This window comes from Mirounga leonina, unplaced genomic scaffold (genome assembly GCF_011800145.1).
Source record: "Mirounga leonina isolate KUSES-001 unplaced genomic scaffold, KU_Mleo_1.0 Mir_54, whole genome shotgun sequence".
NCBI classification, from domain to species: Eukaryota; Metazoa; Chordata; class Mammalia; order Carnivora; family Phocidae; genus Mirounga; species Mirounga leonina.
The window spans coordinates 5091463-5117624 of record NW_023270812.1 but is presented as its reverse complement, the minus strand read 5'-3'; the positions used below and the strand labels follow the sequence as shown (position 1 = coordinate 5117624).

The 26162-nt window shown below is 44.4% G+C and overlaps 1 protein-coding gene across 3 annotated transcripts in view; it reads left to right on the top strand.

Annotated features, from left to right (window-relative positions):
* LOC118001822 (E3 ubiquitin-protein ligase parkin) overlaps window positions 1–26162 on the top strand; it is a 1265989-nt gene that overhangs the window by 1220885 nt on the left and 18942 nt on the right. For all 3 annotated transcript variants that reach the window (XM_034991967.1, XM_034991965.1, XM_034991964.1), the window contains exon 10: window positions 451–534. In XM_034991967.1, the coding sequence (XP_034847858.1) occupies window positions 451–534 (84 nt within the window). The remainder of the gene's footprint in view (window positions 1–450; window positions 535–26162) is intronic.

Below are 26162 nucleotides of genomic sequence, written 5' to 3'. Positions count from 1 at the left end.
CATATCCTCCCCAGTGTCTATCACCCAGTCACCCCATCCCTCCCACCCCACCCCCCACTCCAACAACCCTCAGTTTGATTCCTGCGATTAAGAATTTGGATAGGAAATTCTTGAATAAAGTTGATTTCCTCATATCCTAACACCAGTACCACTCAACGACAGGTATTTGTTTACATTATTTTCTCTTCTGCCAGACTGGAAACATCATAAAGATAGGAAATAAGACTCGTGCATCTTTGAAACCCTGCTATAGGGCTTGGAACATTATTTAGTAAAGAGGGAACAATACCATCAAAATATAACTTTATTTTTCTTTGCAAAAAGTAATTTGGCACAGAACCCATCACACAAGTCAGAGGAACGACTGTAGCGAGCGTGGAAAAGGAAAAGCATGCTAGGTCCAAATGCAGCCAACAAGCCCATCCCTAACACGTGTGTGTTCTTCCGCAGTTCGTCTTCTGCCGGGACTGTAAGGAAGCGTACCATGAAGGTGAATGCGGCACCCTATTGGAAGCCTCAGGAGCAGTTACTCAGGTAGAGTGCCCTCTTCCTTCCACAAAACAGGGCTCGGGATATGGGTGAGAGACAGAAGCTTTTTCCTGAAGGTCAAGAGGGTTCCAATCTAAAAAACAAAACAAAACAAAAAACCCAAAACCAGACTAGTAGCCCATAGCCACGGGGAATGGGACTCTGGCTATCCCACCCTCACGATCCTCCCAGAACCACCCACCTCCTCAGGGTAGGGCTGTAGATGGCCATTGGGATATGCCCCAGGGGTATATGGAATAGGGGAAAGGAACATAGCATGATCAGAGGAGTCTTTAGAGGAGAGAGAAAACAACTTAACAATTTCTGAATCAGAGCGATCAATATTAACCCCACATTTATAGTTTTTTCAGAAGTGCCTTGTTTAAAATCAGTGGTGAAGCTATCTCCAGGAATGATGTGCGTAGAAGTATTATATGATGCAAGGATATTACTGTTTCTAAGCAGTATCATGAAGTATGCTAAATTGTATTTCAGTCTTGATTAGGTAAAGAACGTGTTTACTGAGCCTTAATCTCCAATGTACTATATCAAGCTTAGGGAAATGCAAATACATTTTCTTTTATTTATTAATTATGATCAGCCAAACCTTAGAGGAAAGGAATAAAAATTTCAGCACAGTTGATGAATTTGCTCACTATTTTTCTACCGATAGAGATGTTAACAAGGTTTTAAACATCAAATCTACCAGATAAATCTTTTAGTTACTTTATTGACAGGAACCTCATAAATAGACATAGAAATTTCAGAACATTTTAATTTTACAGTACAGAATTTAAAATATCTAAATGTTCTGAAAGAAGAGCGTAAAGAAGTATATCTTTGTAAGGTATTCTGTGGGCTTATTTACTAATGTTAACACAACCACATAAACATAACTAGTGAATTCAGGTCTTCTCATCAGCTTCTAAAATGTTGGCCAGGAGCATATTGGGAGACAGGTCTGAATTGCCATTTCTGCAACAGAGGCAGCAAATACTCTTTCTGGTGATTTTATTTTAGCCCAGGGGCGTTCAAATATGAGCTCACTGCATACTGATGTCAGGAAGATTATCCCTGAGACACCCCCGCCTCAGCACCCCTGTAGCCCAGAAGAGCTAGACTAGACCAAGACACCAAGAAATGGAGTTGGTCTAGCAACTTACATCCATATGCTCTTATGACCACAAACATGGACAAAGGCTTCCATTCAAGAAGAACTAACCAACCATGGTGTTAAAGATTGAGGTAACCCCCCAGAATTTTTTAAAGCCATTCAAACCTTAATGTTCAACTCAGGAAAGTGGGAGAAAGAAAGTTAGAGCTGGCCTTAAGCATAGATGACCAGGACCCAGGGGCCTGTGTCTGCAAAGACTACCAATTAGCGAACATGAAATCAGGTATTTGTATCCACCAGATATTCTGCTGGAAAACTGCAGGTAAGTATTTTTTTTTTAAGATTTATTTATTTATTTTAGGGAAAGAGTGAGCAGGGCCAGGGGCAGAGGAAGAGAGAGAATCTCAAGCAGACTCCTCACTGAGCACAGAGCCTGACACAGGGTTCGATCCGATGACCATGACATCGTGACCTGAGCCAAATCAGGAGTCAAACATTTAACCCACTGCATCACCCAAGCGCCCCTGCAGATAAATATATTTTTCCTCAGAGTCACATAAAGGAGTCATAGGGGAGACTTAAAGGAAAATATATAACAATATTGATATGCTAAAACGAAGTTTAGGAAATCTATAGCTTTGTATAATGCTTCCCCAGAAAAGTCATGGAAGGTAGATCAGAGTTTGTCAAAAGGACAGTGGGTTAAGGATGATAAAGAACATCCCAGCAGAAAATACTGCATGGACAAAGATACAGAGGCAAATATCTTATCTGGTGCACAGATATTTAATAGATGTTTGTTGAGCAATCGTTACATCTATAAAGAAAAAGACATTATTTCATTCATGCATCAAATATGTGTTAAACACCTATAATCCATTAGGCTTTGTTCTAGGCTCTGGGGATAAAGTACCTGCTCTCACAGACTTTATGCTACTTTATTAGATGCCACAAGGGCTGCACAATCAGTATGATAGGAATTCAGAAAAAGAATAGTTAATTCAGGACAGTTATCCCAGAAAGAATTCAGGAAGAGGTGGCCCTCCATAAGACCTCCCTGAAACGAGGGTCCTTCCTTCCTTGCTCAAGCTGCTGGACCAACCTCATACCCCTCTTATGGGTATGAAACAAAACAAATTGACCAACCGAGCTGGAAGAGTCTGTCTATCCACTGTTGCCTGAGAACAGAAGGCAACTTCTTGGGGTTTTGCTGCCCTTTTCCCCTACATCTCTGATTTATTAGGGTCCTACAGGAAAAAGAATCCAACTCAAATGTGCACATGAAGAGATTTTAACTAAAAGGTCACGGATGACCTACAGCGGTGGGGAAGAGTCGCAAGAACCCAAACAACATGGAGGGCCTCCAAGGGCACCGTCAGTGGGGAGCCATGACCGCCCGAGGCCTGAAGGGACAAAAGAAAGAAATGGTGTCACACAGGGAATAACCCTGGGGGCTGGAGCCATGGAAGTGGGGCCTCTTGACAGCCAGTATAACCACAGAGGGTCCAACATTGCCAGAAGTGGGCCCCAAGCAGGAAGGGAATGAAGATGGACATCTCCACTTCCCTCTCCCACCCTCCGATCTCTTGCTGATGTCTCCACATCCAACCAAAAGCCAACCTCGAGGGGTCCTAGCAACACAGCCTGGGGGAGTCAGCCTTCCGGGTGCAGGCCAGAGGAGGGTAAAGAATACAGAATAACCAGTGAATTCTCTATGATCTGATTTACCAAGTCTCCAAAGCCTCCTGATTTCAATCATAGCTACTCTTGGACATGGAAAGTCCTGTCCTATTTCATCAAACTAAAAGACCAATTCCATTCAGTAAGAGAAAGGACTTTTATTTTAGTAGGACCAATTTGTTGTCTGTTCCCTCTATTTCTCTCAAAAAGCAGATGACCTCTGCAATTCCACTGATACGAAATCTTTGAAAGAAGGACTCTCTACACATCTGACAATAAAATCTAATTGCAGGCCCCCTCTTGGAACTGAAGGCTTTGGATGCAGCCTCGTGTCTGGATTTTGTTTGTACTAACAAAGTACCCTCATTAACCCTCTTCACATTTTCTTTCAATTCAATTCACCTGTAAGGTTTCTCCTTTCAGTATTTGTGCCTGCTCTCCACTGTTCTCCCTTGAAAGCTGAGTGGTTTCTAGTCTTTAATATTACATTATCCAGCCAAGCAAGCCCATGTCTCCTGGGGCCCAGTCAGGCTTTTTTTCATCAGTTAGGCTGCTTGACCCTAAACTTAATGCATTTTTTGATTAATGCAATATTTTTCTTTAAAAAAAGCAAACTCAAAAATTGGTTTTAAATTGATTTTAAAATATTGAGCAAGCTTTAGGTTGAAACTGCTGGGAGTTTGGGAAATAGGTGACAGAAGATCAATCCATCATAGGCTAATGAGAATCCAGTCCTATTTGCTTCCCCTTGTTCTTGCCTGCTTGTTCTCCTCCCCATGTTCTGTCTCCTTCCATATATCCCCTCTGGAGGCTTTCTAATAAGTAAACACTTGATCTTGCAAACCACATAAATTGATTAATTTTCCCAGTGGTTCCAAGGAGTAGATGTTATTCTCCCTATTCAACTGGAAGGAAAACTGAGACTTCTGGATTTTTAATGGCATTATCCAAAGCCACAGAGGAAATCATTTTCAGTGGCAGTAGCTGATCAAAGTAGTTTGGGAACAGTGACTGCTCTCACTGAGTAACAAATCTATAGTGTCTAAAGGGAGCGTACCCATCCCTGCCTGCCAAGCTCCTACTCAACCTTCAAGACCCAGATCATATGTCACTTGCATGAAACCATCTGCCCACCCCACTACCTCCTTGAAGCTCTCAGACAACTGTAAATGCTTCTGTTATACATTCATCACACTGAAGTATTGTTTCCCTGTCTCTTCACTAAAATTCAGAGCTTTGTTGGTGCAAGGTTTGTACCTATTTTGTCCTTATAACCTCTAGTGCCCAGGATGCCTAGGATATAGTAGGTACTCATTAAGTGCTGTTTGAAAGAATGACAACTCTTTCCTTCATCCCCAAACCTCCCTTCTCACCATGAAGCCGGGAAAGCATTCTACAAGAATGGTGGAGAGGAGTCATCCAAGATGGTGACATAGGAGGCTCCTGAGCTCCCTGCCCTCACAGATGCACCAAACCTACAGCTACACAGGGGGCAGTGCCCCCTGATAGAGATCCAAAAACTAGCTGAATGACTCCTACATATCAGATGAATAAGAAAATACCTACATCAAAATGGGTAGGAAAGGCTGAGACACACTCTTGCCATAAACCCTACTCCTGGCACTGTGCCATACAATCAGGATGGAACCCCCAACTCACAGCTTCTCCCAGAAGGGCGAAGGCTTTGGACCCTACATCTAGCACCCCAACTGTAAAGACTGGGTGCCAAACACCTAGCTCTGAAAACCAATAAAGCTTATGACTATGAGACCCACAGGACTATAGCAAACACAGAAGCAATTCCTACGGGGCACACCGCAATCACCACATCTATCCCCACAGGACTTAGCACAGAGGGAGCAGGCAAAACCTCCCATCTTCCAGTCTTTCCATGAAGGACGTTTACCTGCATACTTTGAAAGCTGCTGCCTCCAGGCCAGACTTCTAATTTAGCAGGCACTAGGGGTTGGCTGTGATCCTCCCCAAAGACCAAGGAAACGCGAGGATGCCTCTCTCACCTTCTCCCTCTAATCCACCACAAGTTGCCAGTGTCCTCCTGGAAGGAGCTTGTGCACAAGTCTGCACCCCAACTTCTATGGCTCTTACCCAAGGGACGGGTCTCTGATCCCTGGCCCTGATAGTCAAAGACGCTTCCATTCATGAGTCCCATGGAACTGTAGCAAACAAAGAAGCAATTCTTAACTGGCTATCCCCACCCAGGGCTCAGCATAGAGGGACCAGGCAAAAAACACTGTCTCCCATCTTTCCCTGAAAGGGGTTTATCGAAATACTTTAAAAGCTGCCACCTTAGAACAAGGCTTCCAATTTAGCAGGCATCTGAGGGCTAGCTGCAATCTTGCCCAGAGACAAGGGAAGCCAGCAGATACCTTTCCCACCTCCCTTCAGCCTATTCTAATAAAAGAAGCAAGTTGCCAGTATCTCCTTGGAAGGAGCTTGTTCAACAGCAGGCTAGATGAAGTAGAAGAAAGGATCAACGAGTTCAAAGACAGGCCAGTGGAACTCATCCAACCAGGGCAGCAAAAAGAGAAAAAGAATTTTAGGGGCACCTGGGTGGCTCAGTTGGTTAAGCATCTGCCTTTGGCTCAGGACATGATCTCAAGGTCCTGGGATCAAGCCCCACATGGGGCTCCCTGCTCAGTGGGGAGCCCGCATCTCCCTCTGCCTCTCCCCCTGCTTATGAGCTTTCTCTCTGTCTGTGTCAAATAAATAAATAAAATCTTTAAAAATAAGAAAAGAAGGATTTTAAAAATGAAGATAGCATGAAGGACTTATGGGACATTATCAAGGAGACCAATATCCAGATTATTGGAATCCTGCAAGAAGAGAGAAAGAGTCAGAAAGCTTATTCAAAGAAATAATGGCTGAAAACTTCCCTAACCTAGTAAAAGAAACAGATATCCAGATCTAGGAAGTTCAAAATGTACTAAATAAGATCTAAAGAGATCCACATCAAGACACATTATGAATTGTCAAAAGTTAAAAACAAGAAGAGAATCCTAAAAGCAGCAAGAGAAACGCAACTTGTTTTGTACAAGGGAATTCCCAGAGGACTGTTAGCAGATTTTTCAGCAGAAACTTTGCCAGCCAGAAGGGAGTGAGGTGATATATTCAAAGTACTGAAAGAAAAAAACTGCCAACCAAGAATTCTCTACACAGCAAAGTTGTCCTTTAGGATTGAAAGAGAGATAGTTTTCCAGAATAACAAAAGCTGATGAAGTTCATGACCACTAGACTGGCCTTAGAAAAAATGTTAAAGGGAGTTCTTCAAAACTGAAATGAAATGCTACATCAAGAAACAACAACAAAAATCTCAAATAAACAATGTAACTGGACACATCAAGGAGCTACAAAATTAAGAACAAACTAAGCCCAACGTGAGTAGAGGAAAGGAAATAACAAAGATCAGAGCAGAAATAAATGACATGGAGACCAAAAAGATAATGGTAAGCAACAATAAAACTAAAAGCTGGGGTTTTTTTAAAGATAAACTAAATTGGCAAACCTTTACTAAGACTTACCAAGAAAGAAAGTCTCAAATAAATAAAATCAGAAATGAAAGGAGACAAAACAACTGATACCACAGGAATACAAAAGATCCTGAAACTACTATGAACAATTATACACCAACAAATTTGGACAACACAGAAGAAGTGGAGAAAAAACCTACAACCTACCAAGATTGAATCATGAAGAAATAGAAAAGCTGGACCAACCAATTACCAGTAAGAAGATTGAATCAGTAATCGAAAACCTCCCAACAGGGGCTCCTGGATGGCTCAGTCCGTTAAGCATCTGCCTTTAGCTCAGATCATGATCTCAGGGTCCTAGGATTAAGCCCTTCATCGGGCTCCCTGCTCACTGGGAAGTCTGCTTCTCCCTCTCCCTCTGTGTCTGCCCCCGACTCATGGTTGCTCCCTCTCTCTCTCAAATAAATAATTAAAATCTTAAAAAAAAAAAAAAAAACTCCCAACAAACAAAAGTCCAGGATCAGATGGCTTCACTGGTGACTTCCAGCAAAAATGTAAAGAATTACCACCAATTCCTCTCAAAGACTTCCAAAAAATAGAAAGGGAATACTTCCAAACTCATTTTACGAGGTCAGCATTACCCTAATGCCAAATTCAGACAGGGACATTACAAGAAAAGAAAATTACTGGCCAATATCCATGATGAACATAGATCCATAAATCCTCAACAAAATACTAGCAAATTCAATTCCACAATACATTAAAAGGATCATACACCATGATCAAGTGGGGTTTATTCCAGGAATGCAAGTATGGTTCAACATCCACCAGTCAATATGATATATTAACAAAATGTTAAAAATCAACATGATGCATTAACAAAATGAAGGATAAAAATCATATGAACATCTCATTAGATGCAGAAAAAGCATTTGACAAAACTTAGCATCCATTCCTGATAAAAATGCACAACGAATTATGTATAGAGGGAATGTACCTCAACATAATAAAGGCCATATATGACAAGCTCACAGCTAACATCATACTCAATGGTGAAAAGAAAGTTTTTCCTCTTAAGATCAGGAACATGACAAGGATGTCCATAACTTTTATTCCACATAGTACTGGAAGTCCCATCCAGAGCAGTTAACCAAGAAAAATAAATAAAAGTCATCCAAATAAGAAAGGAAGAAGTAGCATCTCTATTTGCAGATGGCATGATATTATATACAGAAAACCCAAAAGATTGCACCAAAAACCTGTTAGAACTAATAAACGACTTCAGTAAAGTTGCAGGATATAAAATCTATATGCAAAAACCAGACTTACAAATGGCCAACAGGTACATGAAAAGCTGTTCAACATCATTAAACATCAGGGAAATGCAAATCAAAACCACAAAGTATCAAAAAGACAAGAGATAACAAAGGCTAGCAAGGGTGTGGAGAAAGGAACTATGAAAAACAGAATGGAGGGTTCCCAAGCAATTAAAATTAGAAATACTGTATGATCCAGCATTTTCACTTCTGAGTATATATTCAAAGGAAAGAAAATCATCTCAAGGAGATATTTGCATTCCCATGTTCATAGCAGTATTATTCACAATACCCAAGGTACAGAAACAACCTAAGTATCTGTCAACAGATGAAAGGTTAAAGAAAATGTGGTATATTATTCAGTCTTTTAAAAAGAAGGAAATTATGTCATTTGCAACAACATGAATGAAACTGGAAGGCATTATAAGCCAGACAAAGACGAATCCTGCATGGTATCACGTATATTTGGAATAATAAAAAAAAAAAAAGTCAAACTCATAGAAACAGGGAGTAGAAAAGTGGTTGCCAGGGGGTAGGGGATGGCAAAAATAGGGAGAGGTTGATAGAAGGGTACAAACTTTCAGCTGTAAGATGAGTAAGTTCCAATGATCACATGTATAACCTGGTGACTCTAATGAATAACTGTGTTGTATAATTAAAACTTACTAAGAGAGTAGAACTGAAATGTTCTCACATACACACACAGTAATATGTGAGGGTGGTGGATGAACTAACTCAGTGGAGGGAATGATTGCACAGTGTATGACACATCACATTGTCATGTTGTACACTTTAAATACCTTACAATTTTATATGTCTATCATACCTCAGTAAAACTGAAATTAGAACCACGATGTGGATAAATTTTCAGATGGAAAATATCTTTCATAGCAAAAGCTCAAAGAGTCATGTCTCTTCAAAGGCAAAAAATCTAGCTACTTGCTTTCATAATTGGGTGAAAGCAGAAAAAAAATGGTAACTCTAAAATGTTCACTATAGTTTGTTTTACATAATAAAAAAATAAATAGTTTAAAAATTTTTAAACGGATGGGCAGTGACTTCAGGGCTGACTTTTGCCTTAGCCATCTTTTGAATCATAAGAGAAAATAAGTTTGCCCACAATAACCCACTGTTCCCTCCGTCTGCCTCCTAAATTAGAAGAATAAACCTCCATTTTGCCTGGGAGAAAAATAATAATGTATGTTTGTATAGTACTTGTTTACAAAGCACTTTCAAATACGCCTTCTCATTTTGAGCTCTTCACAACATTATGCCATAGACTTGGATTATAGACAAGGTATAAGGAGAGAGAGTGACCACCCAAGGTCATAGAGTTGACAATCCACCTTTCTAAGTGGTGTCACTCTGCATTTTGAAAAGGGGATATGTGTATGTTATTGTTGGCTAGTGAAATACTATACCACCATGGCACTCAAATGCCGACAGGGACCAGACGATTAGTGTCCATGAGCGAAGTAGTGTCCATGAGCAGATTCATGGAGTTTCCTATGTTTTGATAAGGATGAAGATACATTTCATTTTCTTCTAATTTTCCAGCAACAGAAAAGCACATTAAAACAATTGCCTGCAAACACAATTGTACATAGCCTGTGGGGGTCTGAGCAAACCTGGAAAGACATAGCTCCAGTCAATTTTGCTAAGTAAAAATGGAGGAGCATGTTACCAGATCTTCCAAACTGATTTATTTTATTTTTTAGTAGCTTGAAATTCATGTGTTTATGTTAAATATCCTTATTTTAAGTGTTGAGAGCTAACTGCATAAAAATTTAAATACATCTCATTTAAATACGTCTCAGTGAAGAACCAGCAGCACCAAAATTCCCAGCAGCTGATGTGGGGCGAGATGTGGCAGAGGGTCCACCACCAGATCCGAGGTGGTATCTATAGGTATCTATAGGTAAAATTTTGTCTCCAATCACTGTGTTAAACCTTTTGTTACATGACTTTGAATCTGATTTTGACTAAGTCTTAATTTCTTATAATCAATAAAAAGAAGAAAAAAAGAGATATCCAGTAAATACTTACAAAGCATCTACTCTGTACCATTAAGTCTAAATTTCTTACAAAGAACCTAACTAAATAACTGATCCATTAAAAAAAAAAAAGACTACAGGTATTTTGGATATAACATTAAACAAGACAGACCCAGCCTTTGATCTCATGAGGTTTATAATCTAGTAACATAGAAAAACAAATAAACAAATAATCAAAATACTATATGCTGAGAGGCACAATCAGGGAAGTTGAGGATGCTATGACATCTAGTTTTCTAAGACATTCAAGGAATTGGTCACAGGAAGAAATGAAGCCTGAGACTGAGAAGATGAGCTATCCAGACAAGGACAGGACTTAAAGATGCTCTAGGCAGAGATGAAGTACGCAAAGTTCTAGAGATGAAGGAGAAGGGCATGTTCAGAGAATTGAGAGCAGTTCAGTATGATCACGGCATAAGGTGTTGGCGGCAGTAGACCGAGCTGGAGAAATAGGCAGAGGGTAGCAAATAAAAGGTTATATGAGTCATGTTAAGGACGTTGGAATTAAGGGCACTGGGAAGGCATTGAAGGATCCGAAGAAGATCGACATTGTCAGATGGGTGTTTTTGAAAGATCGCTAGCGGGGCTAGTATATGACTCTTGGTTTCCGCTAAGGGCATGATCTCAGGGTTGTGGGATCGGGCTCCGCACTCAGCAGGGAGTCTGCTTGGGATTCTCTCTCTCCCTCTGCCTATGTCCTGCCCCCCGCTCATGCTCTCCCCCTCTCTCTCCCTCTAAAAATAAATCAATAAATCTTAAAAAAAAAAAAAAGAAAGAAAGATAAATCACTAGCTGCGGTAGGAGAAACAGTAGGGAACTGTAATAGTTTTCAGGAAGCAGACCCTGCGACCAGAGGTTGAGAGCAGATGTACTGGAGGGTGCTCTGGGGGAGCACTGTGCAGAGCGAAGGGAGCAGGGTTGGGCGGAGGGGGTTGAACGGTGGTGCAGCTACAACAGTCCTACAAAGTGCTCTGGAGCAGGAACGGTCCTTCAGAGTTGCTCTGCATCACAGGGGCCAGGCTTTTGCACCCCTGTCACCCCCAGTGGTCCAAGCCCAAGGGTTGTGTGCCGTACTAAAGCCCCGACTACTGAACGTGACCATTTGCTATCAAAAGCATTGCTGCTTAGACGCTCCAGCCGCACAGGGCTCCAGAGCACACCAGGAGCTTTATTCCAACTGGTGTGCATAACTCCCCGCTGCAGAGCCCTAGATACCATCATTGTGATTTTCTTCTGGCTTGCAATAGACTCCATGTGGTCTTTTCCCAGCACAGACAGCTTGAATACCATGGGTGCATGGCCAGAGACAGGATGCTCGCATGGCAGCCTGACCTTCTGCACAGCGCTCTGCAGCCCCGGACCCCCTCAAGGCTGCCAGTGCTCATCGGCCACCAATAACAGCCTCCTTTATGGCCACGAGCTGGTGGGTCTCTACCTGCACCCCCCATTTTAGAGTTTGTGTCCTAGGACCACTCCTGCTACCAGCTGTCATAGGTCAGTTTCCCAGGGAGACAGCCTCTGAGACTTGCACACAAGAGGGTCTTGGGGAACACTGTCAGGAGCAGCACTGTGGGAGGAAAAGGAGGCAGGATTGAGCAGCGGGAGGAGGTGACACCCATGAGCTGAACAGAAGATGGGGTGGGGCTGGGAAGTCAGGTGGCTCTTGAGAGTTGTCTGCCTCAAGGCAGGGGGCCAGAGGCTGGTCTTCAGCATGCATCCATGTCACTGGATGTGGCCTGTCCCCATATCCACGAATGCTCTTCGAGGGAAAGGCCCAGGTATCATCTCAGTGAAGAATCAGCAGCACCAAAATTCACAGCAGCTGATGTGAGGCCAGATGTGGCAGAGGGTCCACCACCAGATCCAAGACTAGAGAGATGGCTGGTGCACTGGTGAGGGCAGCCAGGAATACCGAGAGGTGCGGTTGGAGGTCTGGTCTGCAGACCTTGTCAGTGAGCTAGAAGACAGGATGAGAGAAACAGAAGTTCAGGTCGGTGCTCAGATTTCTAACTTGGGTGGATGATGGTGCCCTCCCTGGAGGAGGAAACACTGGAGCAAAAGCAGAGTGTGCAGGGAGAGACAGCTCACTTTGGACGTCTGAGAGCAGGTGTTCAGGGCGTGAAGGGGTGGATGCATAGAGCACCTGGGAGGGGACGCCTAGGTTGGAGCCGAGGATGTAGTGTCCAGTCGCTTACCCCTCAGCCATGGTCCCTACCCCAGCCTCCTCGGGTGTTCAGCCAGAGGCTGGGAGGGGTGCCTCCCTGGGGAGGAGAATGAGACAAGGACACTCAGGAGAGCCTGGATTCCTGGATCTGTTTTGCCTTCGTATCTCATCCCCGTTATCTCTCAGCCATTTTCTGCGTTCCGCACAAGCGCTGCCCCAGAACTGGGAGCCAGGTGTACTTTATTCTCCCAGAGGTGCAGGTCCTGGTTATTTAGGAGTGTAGTTCCGGAATCACTCGTTGGTTTAAGGAAAGCAGCTTTATTGGTCACCACCTCCCTGAAGCCCTCGGGTCTGGACGCAGCCTGGTGGGGGCACGGACGCCAGGGACGGTGATGCATCCGTGCAGATGCCTCCCAGCGCGTGGCTCAGGACACAGGAGCTGAGTGAGTGCCCAGACCCACCAAGGCCTCTGTAGCCCATGAGAGGTGGGCTCTGGGGGAGCGGGGCTGGTCCTCACAACAACTGGTTCTGATTTTCCCCACTTCCAGGCAAGTCACTCAAATTCTAACAGCCTTGTTCCTCACCTGCCGCATGGGGCCAGTAAGATCTACTGAGCTATAAATAATAAAATGAGAATGTGTGTGAATCATTTTATAAGTTGTAAAGTACTACAAAATGGTAAAACCTGGGCTTTGGGTATTTTTAAGGTTGAATGCTAAAAATGTCAGGCATTACAGAGAGAGAAAATGAAAAGACAACACCCTAGGGCAAAGGAAGGCATGCATGCACCCACATACACACACACACATGCACACGCACGCGGACACACGGGCCGGACCTCAGAGACAGACCCTTAGCACACAGACCAGGTCTCTGTCTCTCCAGGGACCTTCCTGTCCTTCAGACTGCTTCCTTTTTTTCTGGACCCGTCACTCTAGGAAGAGCCCGCACTGAGCCCCGGCTGAGCACTTCCTGGGCCTCAGCCTCTCCCATGGGCCCTCTCCCCTCTCTCTAGAAGCCTCCCCAGCCTGGTGTTCACACTGGGGGACACAATCCGCCAGGCTACCTGAGCTCTCTTACCTCAGCTCCAGCCAGAGCTCAGCCCTCCTCCCAGACACCTTCCCAGAGTCCCCTCATCCTCAGCGGTCCGGCTCTGGAACACCTGACAGGGGGTGGAGGGCGGGCTCCCCTCTATGGCTTCTGGATCCAGAGGGGGGTTAGGAATCCCGGCCAGCCTGCTAGAAAAGGGCCAGATGTAGACCCCTCACCCTAATTTGCTAGTCTATATCCTGTGTAACAGACAGAACCTCACACACATACCCCACATACACACCCCACACCAGAGACTGTTTCTTCTCCTCCCAAGGAGAACATTCCCTGGCAAGCCTCATTTCCTCTTCAGCAGGAAGAGGGGACATGGCTGCAGAGCACCCCCTCATTCACCAGATGGCGCTAAATCCTTAAGGGAAAAGATACTTTGCAAGAACCTGTGGCCAAAAGGAAATGACGAGGGGGTGGCGGGGGGAGCATTTGCCCCTTTGGACGGACCACAGGGACAGGAGAATCAAAGGACTGTTTTCACAGGAGCGGCATTTCTGAGGGAAGTGCAGATGTGAAAAACTAAGAGCTGACTACTGGCTGCTATAAATCCTTCACTCGTTGATAGATTAACAATGTGGGGGGGGATATATATTGTCATCTGCAGGAGGGCTCGTTGACCGTTTGTGGGGCAAAATGGTTCATCTGCTCTATCTGATTACCTCCAATCAAATGAAGCCCTTGCCCAACGCAAGCACAAAAGGATAGCACATTTAAATTGCTCACTGCTGTTTTCCAAATTTTCATTTCGTTTCTCTCAGCAAGATCCACTTGTGCATCTCTCGTCTGCCCGGCCTTGTTCTGTGAGGAATCCAAGGCAGGGCAGAATGGTTTTGAAGTCAAACAGATTTGGTCTTGAAAATGAGTTTCAGCCACGGCAAGCCGTAACGGTTACTTTCCGTAACCCTGGGCTAGGCAGCGGAGCCCAACTGGTCTGGCAAACACTAGTCTAGTTGTTGCTGTGAACGCATTTTTAGATTTCACCAACACTACACTTCTGGGTGTTTATTTATTTCTTTAAGTAAAGCAGATACCCATAATGTGGGTGGGCCTCGTCCAATCAGTTGAGGGCCTTAAGAGCAAAGATGGAGGTTTTCCAGAGAAGAAGCAAATCTGCCTGAAGACTGTTAACAGGAACTCTGCCAGCCTGCCCTACAAATACTGAACTGGCCAGCTCGAACAATCCCATGAGCCAGTTCCTTAAAATGAATCTGTATATTTTACACATGCATATATATATCCTGTTGGTTCAGTCTCCCTGGAGAATCTTGACCGATACATTAGTTGTGGTCATTATTAAGTGAATCATGTAACCTTGCAAAGCTATGCTTTGCTCGCCTGTAATGTGATATTGTAAAAATCAGGAGGCTTTATTGAAATGATGCACGCACAATGCCTAGCTCAGAGCCTGACAAATCAGTGAGCAGGATGAGGCAGTTCTGTCCTCATCCATCCCCATCCCAGTGTACACACTCTCTGTAGGATCACATCAGGCTGGGGAGACTAGGCAGACCCCCTTGACACAGCTTGTCCTCGGGCCCCACCCCAGACCTGATTCAGAAGCTGGGCTGGCGCTGTTGGGAGGACGCGCAGCGATTTGCGTTTCAAGGAGCCATCCAGGTGATGCTGATACGTGCAGGTCTGAGCAGCACTCTTCTGCCGATGTAAGCGCCACAAGGCAGGGATGGTTTGGTTTGTTGTTTGACCGTTTGTCATCCCTTTTGTTTGCTGATGCATCGCTAGGACCTGGGACAGTGCCTGGCACATCATAGGCGCCCGACATTTGCTTACGGAATGAATGGATTTCTGTGTCAGCTACAGCAAAAATAATAGCCTGCTTCATCCCAGAATAGCCTCAGTTGACATGGAGGACAGGCTGTGTGCACTGCTCTGGCTTCCTCTTCGCATCAGTGGTGCTTCCATATTCAAAATCCTGTCTACGTTGAAATTTTAGTTAATTACTTCGCTAAGCAAGCAGTGAACTAGAGACCTTCATTATCAAAAATACAAACTAGCTTATCTTCCTTGATCAAGTGTAGATGATTCCCCATTTGTCAACTTGTAATAATACTTGAACACAAAGCACTTTTAAATGTCCAATATATGATAGCTATTAATAATCTTGCTTCTTAATATTTATGTTGTTCCATTTCTTCATCAATCTCAAAATAGGCTAATAGACATTCTTTGCATTCCTTCCCCTCTGTGAAGCCCTGAAGGTCCCACGGGGCCGTACTATGGACATCTAATCCAACAGAGCTGCGTGTTACACATAGCACTCCTAGCAGAAATCGCCACTGGTATTGTCATCATCAAAAATCTTCTTCTAAATTTCATTTGAAAGTGTGGCCTGGGAAGTTTGGAACCCGTGGCGAGAGTGTAGCCTAGTGGCCTATAACATGCCTCAGCCGGACACTCTGTTACATCCTAGTACGCCAGTGAGTTCTTAAATACAGACATATATTCTGCGTCTATATCTATATAGAAATGACTTCTAATATATTTATTTCTAATTTGAAATTGTACATTATTAATAATAACGTGTATATATTACCCTAAAAGACACAGTAATCCTTTTTAAAATGTGAGAACAAAACAAATTTTGTCGTCACCTTTATTCCTGAAAGGTAAGGCAGTGTTCTGACTCACCAGCAGGGGGCGGACAGCTCACAAGAAATGGCCTTCAACTAGAACACCTGTTAGACTTCGCGGGGACTCTGGGGAAGTCGGGAAGGCTACCCTCTGCAGAGGTGGGAGTTGTCAGTAATTACGTGGCAAGTGATATTATCTGGGCATTCAATTTCGATGAGACAGGTGACATTTCAAAGCTGGCATTTGCCTGAAAATATTCACATCTGAATTAAGCCAACAATGTTTTTAGTGATTAATGGCAATCTCATCCTTTCTGGAAAATAGATTTGAACTTGACTTTTAGAATTAGGATTTACTTTTCCAAGTGTTGTCTAAACAGATGTCACAAGTAAGTTTCCTAAAGCAGGAAAGACAACATGCATGTGAACAGTCTTTCCAGTTGTTCTTCTAACTTAGATATATATTAGCAGCAACTCCTAGGCACAAATTTTAAAACCACTTGAGGACCCTTTGATTTACTTGTATCGTTCAAAAGAGAGTTAAGGCCAATCCAGACTTTCAGCAGTCTTTTTAGTTTGTACAAACTCGCATAATCTGATATTCCCATCTCTATAAACCAGAGATGATGATGATGAAGGTGGTGGTGATGATGAAGGTAGTGATAATGATGAAGGTGGTGGTGATGATGAAGGTAGTGATGATGAAGGTGGTGCGGATGATGATGACAATGATGACAAAATAATAATGATTATGATCACAGGAAGCAGGAAGTTAGCATTCAGGTGTACCAGGCTTTGTACTAAATCTTTTGCCCATTTATCTTACTGACTCACACTAACCCTGTGAAGTATATATACCACATTCATCATACTTACAGATGAGCAGAGACGGAGTTTGGCCACCTGTCCAGGTACACAGCAAGGAAAGAATGAAGCTGGGGCTTAACTCAGGCATGATATTTCAAAGCCCCAGTCTGAGCCACGTCTGATACAGACACCTCTAAATGTTCACTTAAAGTTTTTCACCATATAGGGGCACCTGGGTGGCTCAGGCAGTTGAGCGTCTGCCTTTGGCTCAGGTCATGATCCCCGGGTCCTGAGATCGAGCCCCCATCGGGCTCCCTGCTCTGCGGGGAGCCTGCTTCTCCCTCTGCCTCTGCCTGCCTGCTCCCTCTGCTTGTGCTCTCTCTCTTTCTTTCAAATAAATAAAGAAAATCTCTTTAAAAAAAATTTTTCCACCTTATAAACAAAAACCATGGTTCCCTCTTGAGCCATAGATTGGCTATCAGGCCAACGTTTTACCCGGCTAATGCAATTTTGAAGATACATAGGAAAATGCAGGAAATTGCTGTTTTTAGCCATCTAATATGTAAGAAGAGAGACTCGTCCCATCCCCTCCCACCCCCACTGCACACACACACCGTCCTTTCTCTTGATGGGCGAGCAATAAGCAGGCACAGAGATCTGTGCCATTAACCTAATTGTTACACTGCCCTGTATGAGACACAGCTAATCACATGTACGCACAATGATGCTGAATCAAACAAAACCGTCACCTGCTAGCAACACAATAACAAGGCCCTGCTTTGTGGCTCAAGACTGAAGTCATAACAAAGTTTATCCAACCAACCAAGGGAGATGGTCCCCCAACCGCCCTGCACCTCACGATCCCCCCACACTGTTCTTAAAGATTCAAATCCAGAACGACTGAATTCAAATCTCCAGGGGGTGAGCACGAGAATCTATTTTTTTTTAAAGATTTTATTTATTTATTTGACAGAGAGAGACACAGCGAGAGAGGGAACACAAGCAGGGGGAGAGGGAGAGGGAGAAGCAGATTTCCCGCAGAGCAGGGAGCCCGATACGGGGCTCGATCCCAGGACCCTGGGATCATGACCTGAGCCAAAGGCAGACGCTTAACGACTGAGCCACCCAGGTGCTCCGAGAATCGTATTTTTAAAAAACTCTTCGTGGTCCTGAAGCCGTGGGCATCTGGCCACTGCTTGCAGTCATTCCAGAGGGATTTGAACAGCAGTATCAAAGATGCTCCTAAAGGATGCTAAGCCAAGACGTGCTCATGTCCTTAGAAAGGGCTTGATAACAGCCCTTTTCCCTGGGAATTGTTAGTCCAGGGTCTAACACAAACTGTCACTTGAGCCCTGGTAGCCCACTGGAAGGATGGTCCCGGACTGTGTTACTTGGTTCCCCAATGTCAGTTAGGGCTGTAGCCGTGATGTGGGTCTCTGGCTGTCCTCCTTCCATGTGGATCCAACAGGTGAAGCCAGGAAGCAGCAAGAGTAACTTTGATGTGGCGCTGTGGGCCCCCCGAGGGCCTTCTCGGTGACTCTGTCCTGCCCAAGAGGAAGGAAGCCCAGAAGTGTAAGGTGCAGGGGGACACTCAGAGATAATAAGGACAAAGAGAAGGCATCGGCTTTGGCAGCTGGGGTCTCACTCGTGTCCTTTCTGGAACGGTCTCAAGAGGCCACGTGGAAGTGAGAGCCAGGCAGGTAGCAGTGGCCGCAAACAGCAGAAGAACCTGCGAGCGGTCGTGAAGGAAGCGGGAGCGTGAGGGGCTCCGTGGTGCTGGCGGGGGAAGCGAAGTTTTCTCCCTCTCGCCTGTTGGCTGCTCGTGACCTTGTCATGGCCTTCGGTCCCTTAGTCCTCTTCGTGGCATGTGACATCTAGCGGAAGAAACAAATTGTAGTGGCGAGAGCATGATGTGAAATCAGAGAGCTCAGGGTTTCCATTCTGGTTCTGCTGCTCATAGTCTGCATGACCTTGGGCAAGTCCGGTGGTCTCTCGAAGCTGTGGTTTCTGCAGCAGAAACAGTCGATAACCAAACCCGCCTTTCAGGGAAGCTGCAGTTGCTAAATCAAAGATGGCCATAAAGCCCCTGACACAGAGAGCACCCTTCCTAATGTAAGAGCAACATTATCACCGTTTCTTCCTCAAACCCTGGCCCTCCTGGCTCCAAGATGCTGGAGTAGCCAGCTTGCCCTCCCTCTGCACCTGCACACTGCAGTCTGCAAACTCACCCCCTCACAGTTGTCACCAAACAGTTTCTAGACACGGTTTTGTGTTAGCCCACACTGAAGTCGTATTCATAGACTCAGGGGGAAAACCAGCCAAAGGACAAGAGGGCTGCTTCCATGAGCATTTGAGGAGTGCAATGCCATATCATTTATTGGGAAAGGATTCTGCAATATGGTTTCTTAGTTATGCACAGAACTGCTTAATGCCTGGGGGCCGGGGGTAGGGGCGGGGAAGGCAATAACCTCTGCCACCAAAAAAAAAAAAAAAAAATCATACCTTAGCAATTTTCTACGAGCTAACTTCTAATTTTCCAAGGCTCTAAAACATCTGGGCCCTAATCAGTGGTCAGCAGGTAGTCAGAGTTACCTCTCCCAGGAGACAGTTGGCTGAGTGTCAGGCAGTCTTCTCTCCTCTCTTCTTCTCCTCTCGCCATGAAACTAAAAAGCATTTCACACAGTCACCATTCTGCCTTGTTCCTGAGGTGCTGGGGGATTTCTCCTGCCCCAGGCTTTCTCCTCCTGTCTCACGTGGGCATTTCCACCACCCTGATGATGATTACACGTGGGCATTTCCACCACCGTGTCCTTGATGTCTTGTCTCACATGTGCTCCTAAAGCACCTCCGTAGCTTCAGGCATCTGTCTGCCGAGTGGGCACTGAGGTCTCTCGACCCCCACTTCGGGTCCCCACACCTCCAGCTGCCGCGGGGATTTCTCCACCGGGCTGCCCAGCCAGGGACTGGACACCGTGGGCCTGTAGCACATCCTTTCCCCATACCACACCTCCTTCCCATGCATCACTCCTTAATTTGATAAGTGTCCCCACTCTAGTGCAGGGGGACTAGCCAGTGTCAGTGAGAGCCTGCCCCCATGCTGCTCCAGGCTTCAGACCGAAAGCCCCCCCCATGCTCCAGATCTGTCTGTGGCTCCACATTGGCTCCTGAAGGACCACACTGCAGTGGGAGCATGGAGGCTTAGGAAGCAAACAGATTTATGTCTGTCTTTCCAGCTATATCTCCTTGGGGAGGTGATACAACCTCTTGAGGCTCATTTTCTTCATCTGCAAGAGGACGGATAGCATTTGTATTATATCATGTGTGGGGTTATTGCAAGGATTAAAGGTGATGGATATGGTGTGTTTGGCACACAGTAGGTTCTCAATAAATGGCACCTCTTATTATAATAAAAACTACCTGTTTAAGACCGTTTGCAGTATGCCTACAACTTTCTGTGTTTCACCTGTAAAATAATGTCTGTGTCCCCTAACACTGCAGGCTTCTCTGACTCTCTTGCTGGTTTGCACATGACACCTGGAGCCCTCCTGAACAGGTGTCTTCCTTCCGTTTCCTGCTCTGTTCACCATGATGGTTTATATAACATTTGTCACACCCCTAGTATGTAGTCAGGCCATTCCCTCTGTCTAACGTGGCCCCATTATGCCCCTCTTTATTTATTCAAATTCTGCCCATCACTTGTGAAAGCACCTGCTTGGATAGTCACTTCCATTGAGTCTTCTCCACCCTTCCAGAGTCCTCCGTGCGCCCTATTCCAAGAGACTCATGTATTCTTCCCTGGTATCGCTCCTAAACACCAGCTGCTCTCGTAAAGGGGCATATCACTGCTTGCGTCTTATCACCCCACTGGATTTTCACATTCTGAGACCAGAAGCCCGGTTTTCCAATGACCCTTGCCGCCGAGTGCTGTAGTCACTGGGTCAGTCCATCCAGTGGTTTGGAGTGCCCGTTATGAGCTCAGCCAGCCCTAGGTACTGGGAAAAGGATGCTCAGGGATGCATGTTGGGCGGCATTTTCATTAGCCTGTGTTAAATGTGTCTGCTCTGAATGTTAGGTCTGAAGCCACAGAGCTTGTGACTTCCTCTTTTCACCTTTGCATCCCTGTGGGATTACACCTGATGTTATTATTTCAGATAGAATGACTTATTACTCATTCTCTCCCCTGACTTGTCTGAAATTTAATCTCATGGGTCATGCAGCCCCGACACCTAAATATTGAACCATGAAGCACTAAAGCCATAACTTGACATTTTATCAGTTTGTTAAACTCTCTTCTTATTGATCAGATTTGGTATCCAGAGTTTGTAACAAAATCGTGTATATGTTTGTATGTGGTTGGGGTTGATCACTAGCCTCTATGAATTGAGAGATTTACTATATCATCCCCTAAATTTATAAAGTGTGATGATAATCTAGCCATCTTCTTGAGCTGATTGGTGTCACAGATGCACCCCTCACAGACAGAGCCTAGAACTAGGTTCCTAGTTCTAGGGACCAGGGTTCTCTTTTCTCAGATTCTCTCAGCCCTGCTCCTTGGCCAGCCCATTTTGTCTTTCTTGTTCACCTCCAGATACAATATAGTAGGCCTTGCTCCCCAATAACGAGAGTGGACAGGAAGTAGGGAGTTACAGCAACCAGAAAACATATGGTGATCCTCCACGGAGGGAAGCGTCAGCCAGCCAATGAGCCCTCACTGAGCACTCGCTGTGTATCAGTCAGAGTTCAGGACACCAGCCCTGCTGCTGGCAGAGGAAACCCTAGATTAGATGGTTAATGAGCACAACACCCAATGACCTATCATCCCAGCCAGGATACTTCGGAGACAGAAGGGCATTTTATAATTTCACTAGGACAATAGATATAGACCAGTTTTATCCTAGGTGTTTTAAAGGATAGGGTTTTTTTCCTCAGGTGTCTGAAGCCCAGCAGATTAGGAAGTGACTGCCATGAGAAAGATAGTGTGTTCCTCCCAGATCCAGATCCCAAGAGGAGGGTCCGGTGACACCCTACAGGGCCACTCGGGGGCTGGAGGGGAACACCGGGGCTGGTCAGGAGGCAGAGGGAGCAGGGAAAACATGGGCAAGAACCTTTACTGTGGTTTCCATGGGAAGGAATGGGTGAGGCAGGGCGAACAGGCTTTGGATCAGCTGGTTTGAACAATTTCACTGGGCTCTGGGCTACAGGAGCTGTCCCTAGTTGTCTGGTACCTGGCCCAGGTGTGATTAGGACAGGGGAATGGTGGCCAGGAGTGCGAGAGCCCGTTAGAGGAGGTAGCTGGGGGTGCGGGTGCGGGCTTTGCATTAGTTGGTTCGCATGTGAAGGGCATGCTGGAGTTGTTTACTGTCTCGGGGGATTAGCTAGCCCTGGGAGGGGCAGTCCCTCCGGTGTCCGTGAGGCCCCACAGGTCAAAGCCTCAGAATAAAATAATGTCACAGACACAAGGCAAACCAGGACGCATGGTCATCCTATCAATAGGAGAAGTTTGTCCTCTGGGCCCCCTCCCCCCACCCCTCTCGGTACCGCATCCCGCCCATTGGCCTGCCTAGGGCCCTTCTCCCCCTCAGCATCCTGGGAAAGTGCAGGGTCCCTTTGCAGCAGCCCATGCTTGGCCCAGGAGGTGCCACCTAAGGCTCCAGATCCTGACTGGCCCCTCGAATGAGTAATAGAAGTTTCGGTGTTTCTAATGCTGTAGAAACTGTCCACGCATTTAAAATAAAGAAGAGGTGTGCTTTCTCCCATTACGCAAAAGTCTTCAAAACCCAGAGTCTGGAAAGGAAATGCTGACAAAGCAAAACCTTGAAGGTGAAAACAGAAATTGCTGCTCTAGCATGTTCCTTTCCCCTCTTGTACCATGAATCAAAACCTCCTTAGCTACCTCCCACTCCGAGGAGATACCGCAGGCCGACTGGCGGATCCATCTCCATTCACTCTAGTGTGCAAATGGTTACACAAGAAGTATTTGGTTACTCCTTCCAGGTGTGGAGTTTGCAGTACCCTATCCCAAGGGGATGGGGATGCTGGGTGCACAGCCCTTTGGGAGCAGTTCTTGTGCATACCTGCTGGACTTCAAGTCCCACGCACCCGTTCTTATTCTCCATGCTCTGGGGATCAGAAAAGAAAACAGAGAAAACTGGTATTTTGAGAGGAAATTATTTCTCTTCGCATGCCATAATTTTTATCCTTCTCCGAAAGATCAAGCATATCAGTATAAATCCAGTTTTCTGGTTCTTTTTTTTTTTTTTAAGATTTTATTTATTTATTTGACAGAGAGAGACACAGCGAGAGAGGGAACACAAGCAGGGGGAGTGGGAGAGGGAGAAGCAGGCTCCCCACAGAGCAGGGAGCCCGATGCGGGGCTCGATCCCAGGACCCTGGGATCATGACCTGAGCCGAAGGCAGTCACTTAACCAACTGAGCCACCCAGGCGCCCCAGTTTTCTGGTTCTTAATTATCCTTCAATAATGTGCTATTGATAGTCTCTGAGGCTTCTTGAAGTTACTCTCTGAATCTTTTTCTTGGGCGGAGCATAAGATCCTTTATCAAAATAAACATGTTATTCACCCAGCTGAAAATGCTTTTTTATTTTTAAATATTTTATTTATTTGAGAGAGAGTATGTGTGTGTGCACGAGTTGGGGGGTTGCAGAGAGGCAGAAGGAGAGGTAGAAGCAGACTCCCAGCTGAGCAGGGAGCCTGGTTCGGGGCTCGATCCAGGACCACAAGATCGTGACCTGAGCAGAACGCTGACGCTTAACAGACTGAGCCACCCAGGTACCACTGAAAATGCTTTTATTTTGGCAACATGTCAAACATTTATATATGCACATGTCCAGAGGCAGAAACTTCCACCCAGGGGAATTCTGCTGAGCAATCCTCATGAGAAGTACAGACTCCTCTATAAGAACATATATCTCAAGGTTGTTTAGACTGATAAGGAGCCACCCACATTTTGTGATTGAGGAAACTGGATGCATTCAGACCCTGGAAAATAATGAAAACTAAAATTCTACACACACACACACACACACACACACATACATCTACAAATGATATGGGGAAAGGTTCATGATGTATTTTAAAGGAAAAATGGGCTATAAAAGATAATATGTATAGTATATGTAAAATTTTTAAAAGACTGAAAATATATGCATAAAAAATGTAGACAGTGATTATATCTGGTGAGGGACTGCAGATGATTTTTATCATTCTTTAATCCTTTTCTTCATCTCTCAAAATTTTATTAATGAATATGTACATTTTGAAATGAGATTTTTGAAATATACCTTTAAATAGTGATTGCAATCATATAGTGGTAGCAAAAATGAGAAAATTAGAAACTTATTTTACTGTAATTTCCACATACATATTTAAATTAACATTTGGGTTTGAATATGAAAATTAAACACATTATATATGTACATACATAATATATTATAACGCAGTATTTTAAGCCCACACAATTTAAGGAATAATGATTTTCGAGAAACAAAGTGAACACACGTGCACCCCGCCCACCATAAGAAACAGAGCTTCACGTTGACCTCTGACATTTGGCCATGAGCCCTTAACCAGCCTGCCTCCCTCGTGCCCAACGTGACCACTGCCCCACCCTGTATATGAATCACCTTCTGTATGTGTTTAGATTTTTAACATGCCTTTATGTTATCTTGCTATCTAATGAGTGTTATTTAAAAGCACCGATATTTTTTATCACAAATTTGTGTTTCAACTTTATATAAAAGAAATAATATTGTATGTAGTTTTTGCAACTTGCTTTATATTCCTTCAACATTATGTTTTTGTTGTTTTATGACACTCAGTGTGCTGATGTGTATTCCTGAGTCTGTTCATTTTGAAGACTGTGTGGTATTTCATGGTTATAAATATGCCACAATTTATATTTCCAGCGAACTGTAGATGAATACATGGGTTGTTTATAATTTCTTGCTGTTACAGCCAGGATGCTGTAGACGTCCTTGTAACCACCTATCTCCTGGAGCAGGGACTCTGAATCTGAGATGCAAGAGTTCATGAATAGAATTCAGGGGTCCATTAACCTAGATGGGAAAAATTGCCTTGTATTTCCATTAACTCCTTACTAAAGTTCAATATTTCCTTTAATTATGAACACTGACCATAAACTAGAGTAATTTTAGCTACCTGTGACTCAATCCAATAGAAGTTACTTACGTTTTCATATCAAGTTACAGTTGTTGCAGATACCCTAAAACATCACTTATGTTCATCACAACCTCAAAATAATGGTAATTTTACATCAACCACTAGATCCTGCTAACAACACAGCACATACAGTACTATGCCAAAAAAATCTATTATTTAATAACGATATTTCAAGATAGTTGGTGTTCTTTGAATTTTATATTTTGCAATTTAAAACATTCTGAGAAGTCCCAAGACTGCCAAAGGGAACCATGGTACAAAAAGAAAAGTTAGGAACCCCACTCTAGACCAGGGGCAGGTATGGTAGGTCCAATAATGGCCCTTAATAGATAGATGCCTGCACCCTACTTCCTGGCCCCTAGGAATATGGTACCTTACCTGGCAGAAGGGACTTTGCAAATGTGATAAGGGGGTGATTCCTAGATGATGCAACTGGGTCCCATCTAATTGCATGAGCCCTCAAAAGAAGGGAAACTTTCCCAGATAAAGTCAGAGAGATGGGGTGGAAGAAGAGGCAGGAGAGATTCAAGCATAAGAAGGACTCCTCCTCCATCTTTGCGAGATTGTTGATGAAGGGAGCCAAGAGCCAGGGAATGCAGGCAGCCTCTAGAAGCTGAGAATGACCCCCAGTTGACAGCCAGCCAAGAAACAAATCCTCAGTCCTGCAGCTGCCTGAAGCTGAGTTAAATGAACGAACATGACTGTTCTGATAAAACTTTATTTACAGCATAATGGCAAACCAGATTTGGCCCATGGGCCATCCTTTACCAACCCTTTCTCTAGATTACAGTCCACTTCACACCTACTATGAATACTGAGCTCTTTGCAGTCATTTCTGCCACTTTATATTTTCTATAGCTTTCTATATTGCTATATTTCCATTTCTTGCCTTCTTTTTGATTTTTTGCTTTTTCCATTAATTCTATTTCTTCCTTGTTTAGAAGCAAAATACTTTCTCTTTTTTTAATGATTACACTGGAAATTTAAATATGTCTTAATGTAACAAAGTCAGTGACCCTCAGCCTAAATAATATAAGCACCTAGAAGCCACTGAATTCTTTTACTTGTATGCAATTCTTATCTAGCATTTTAGTTCTACCTTGATATTTTTAAACCAGTAAAGT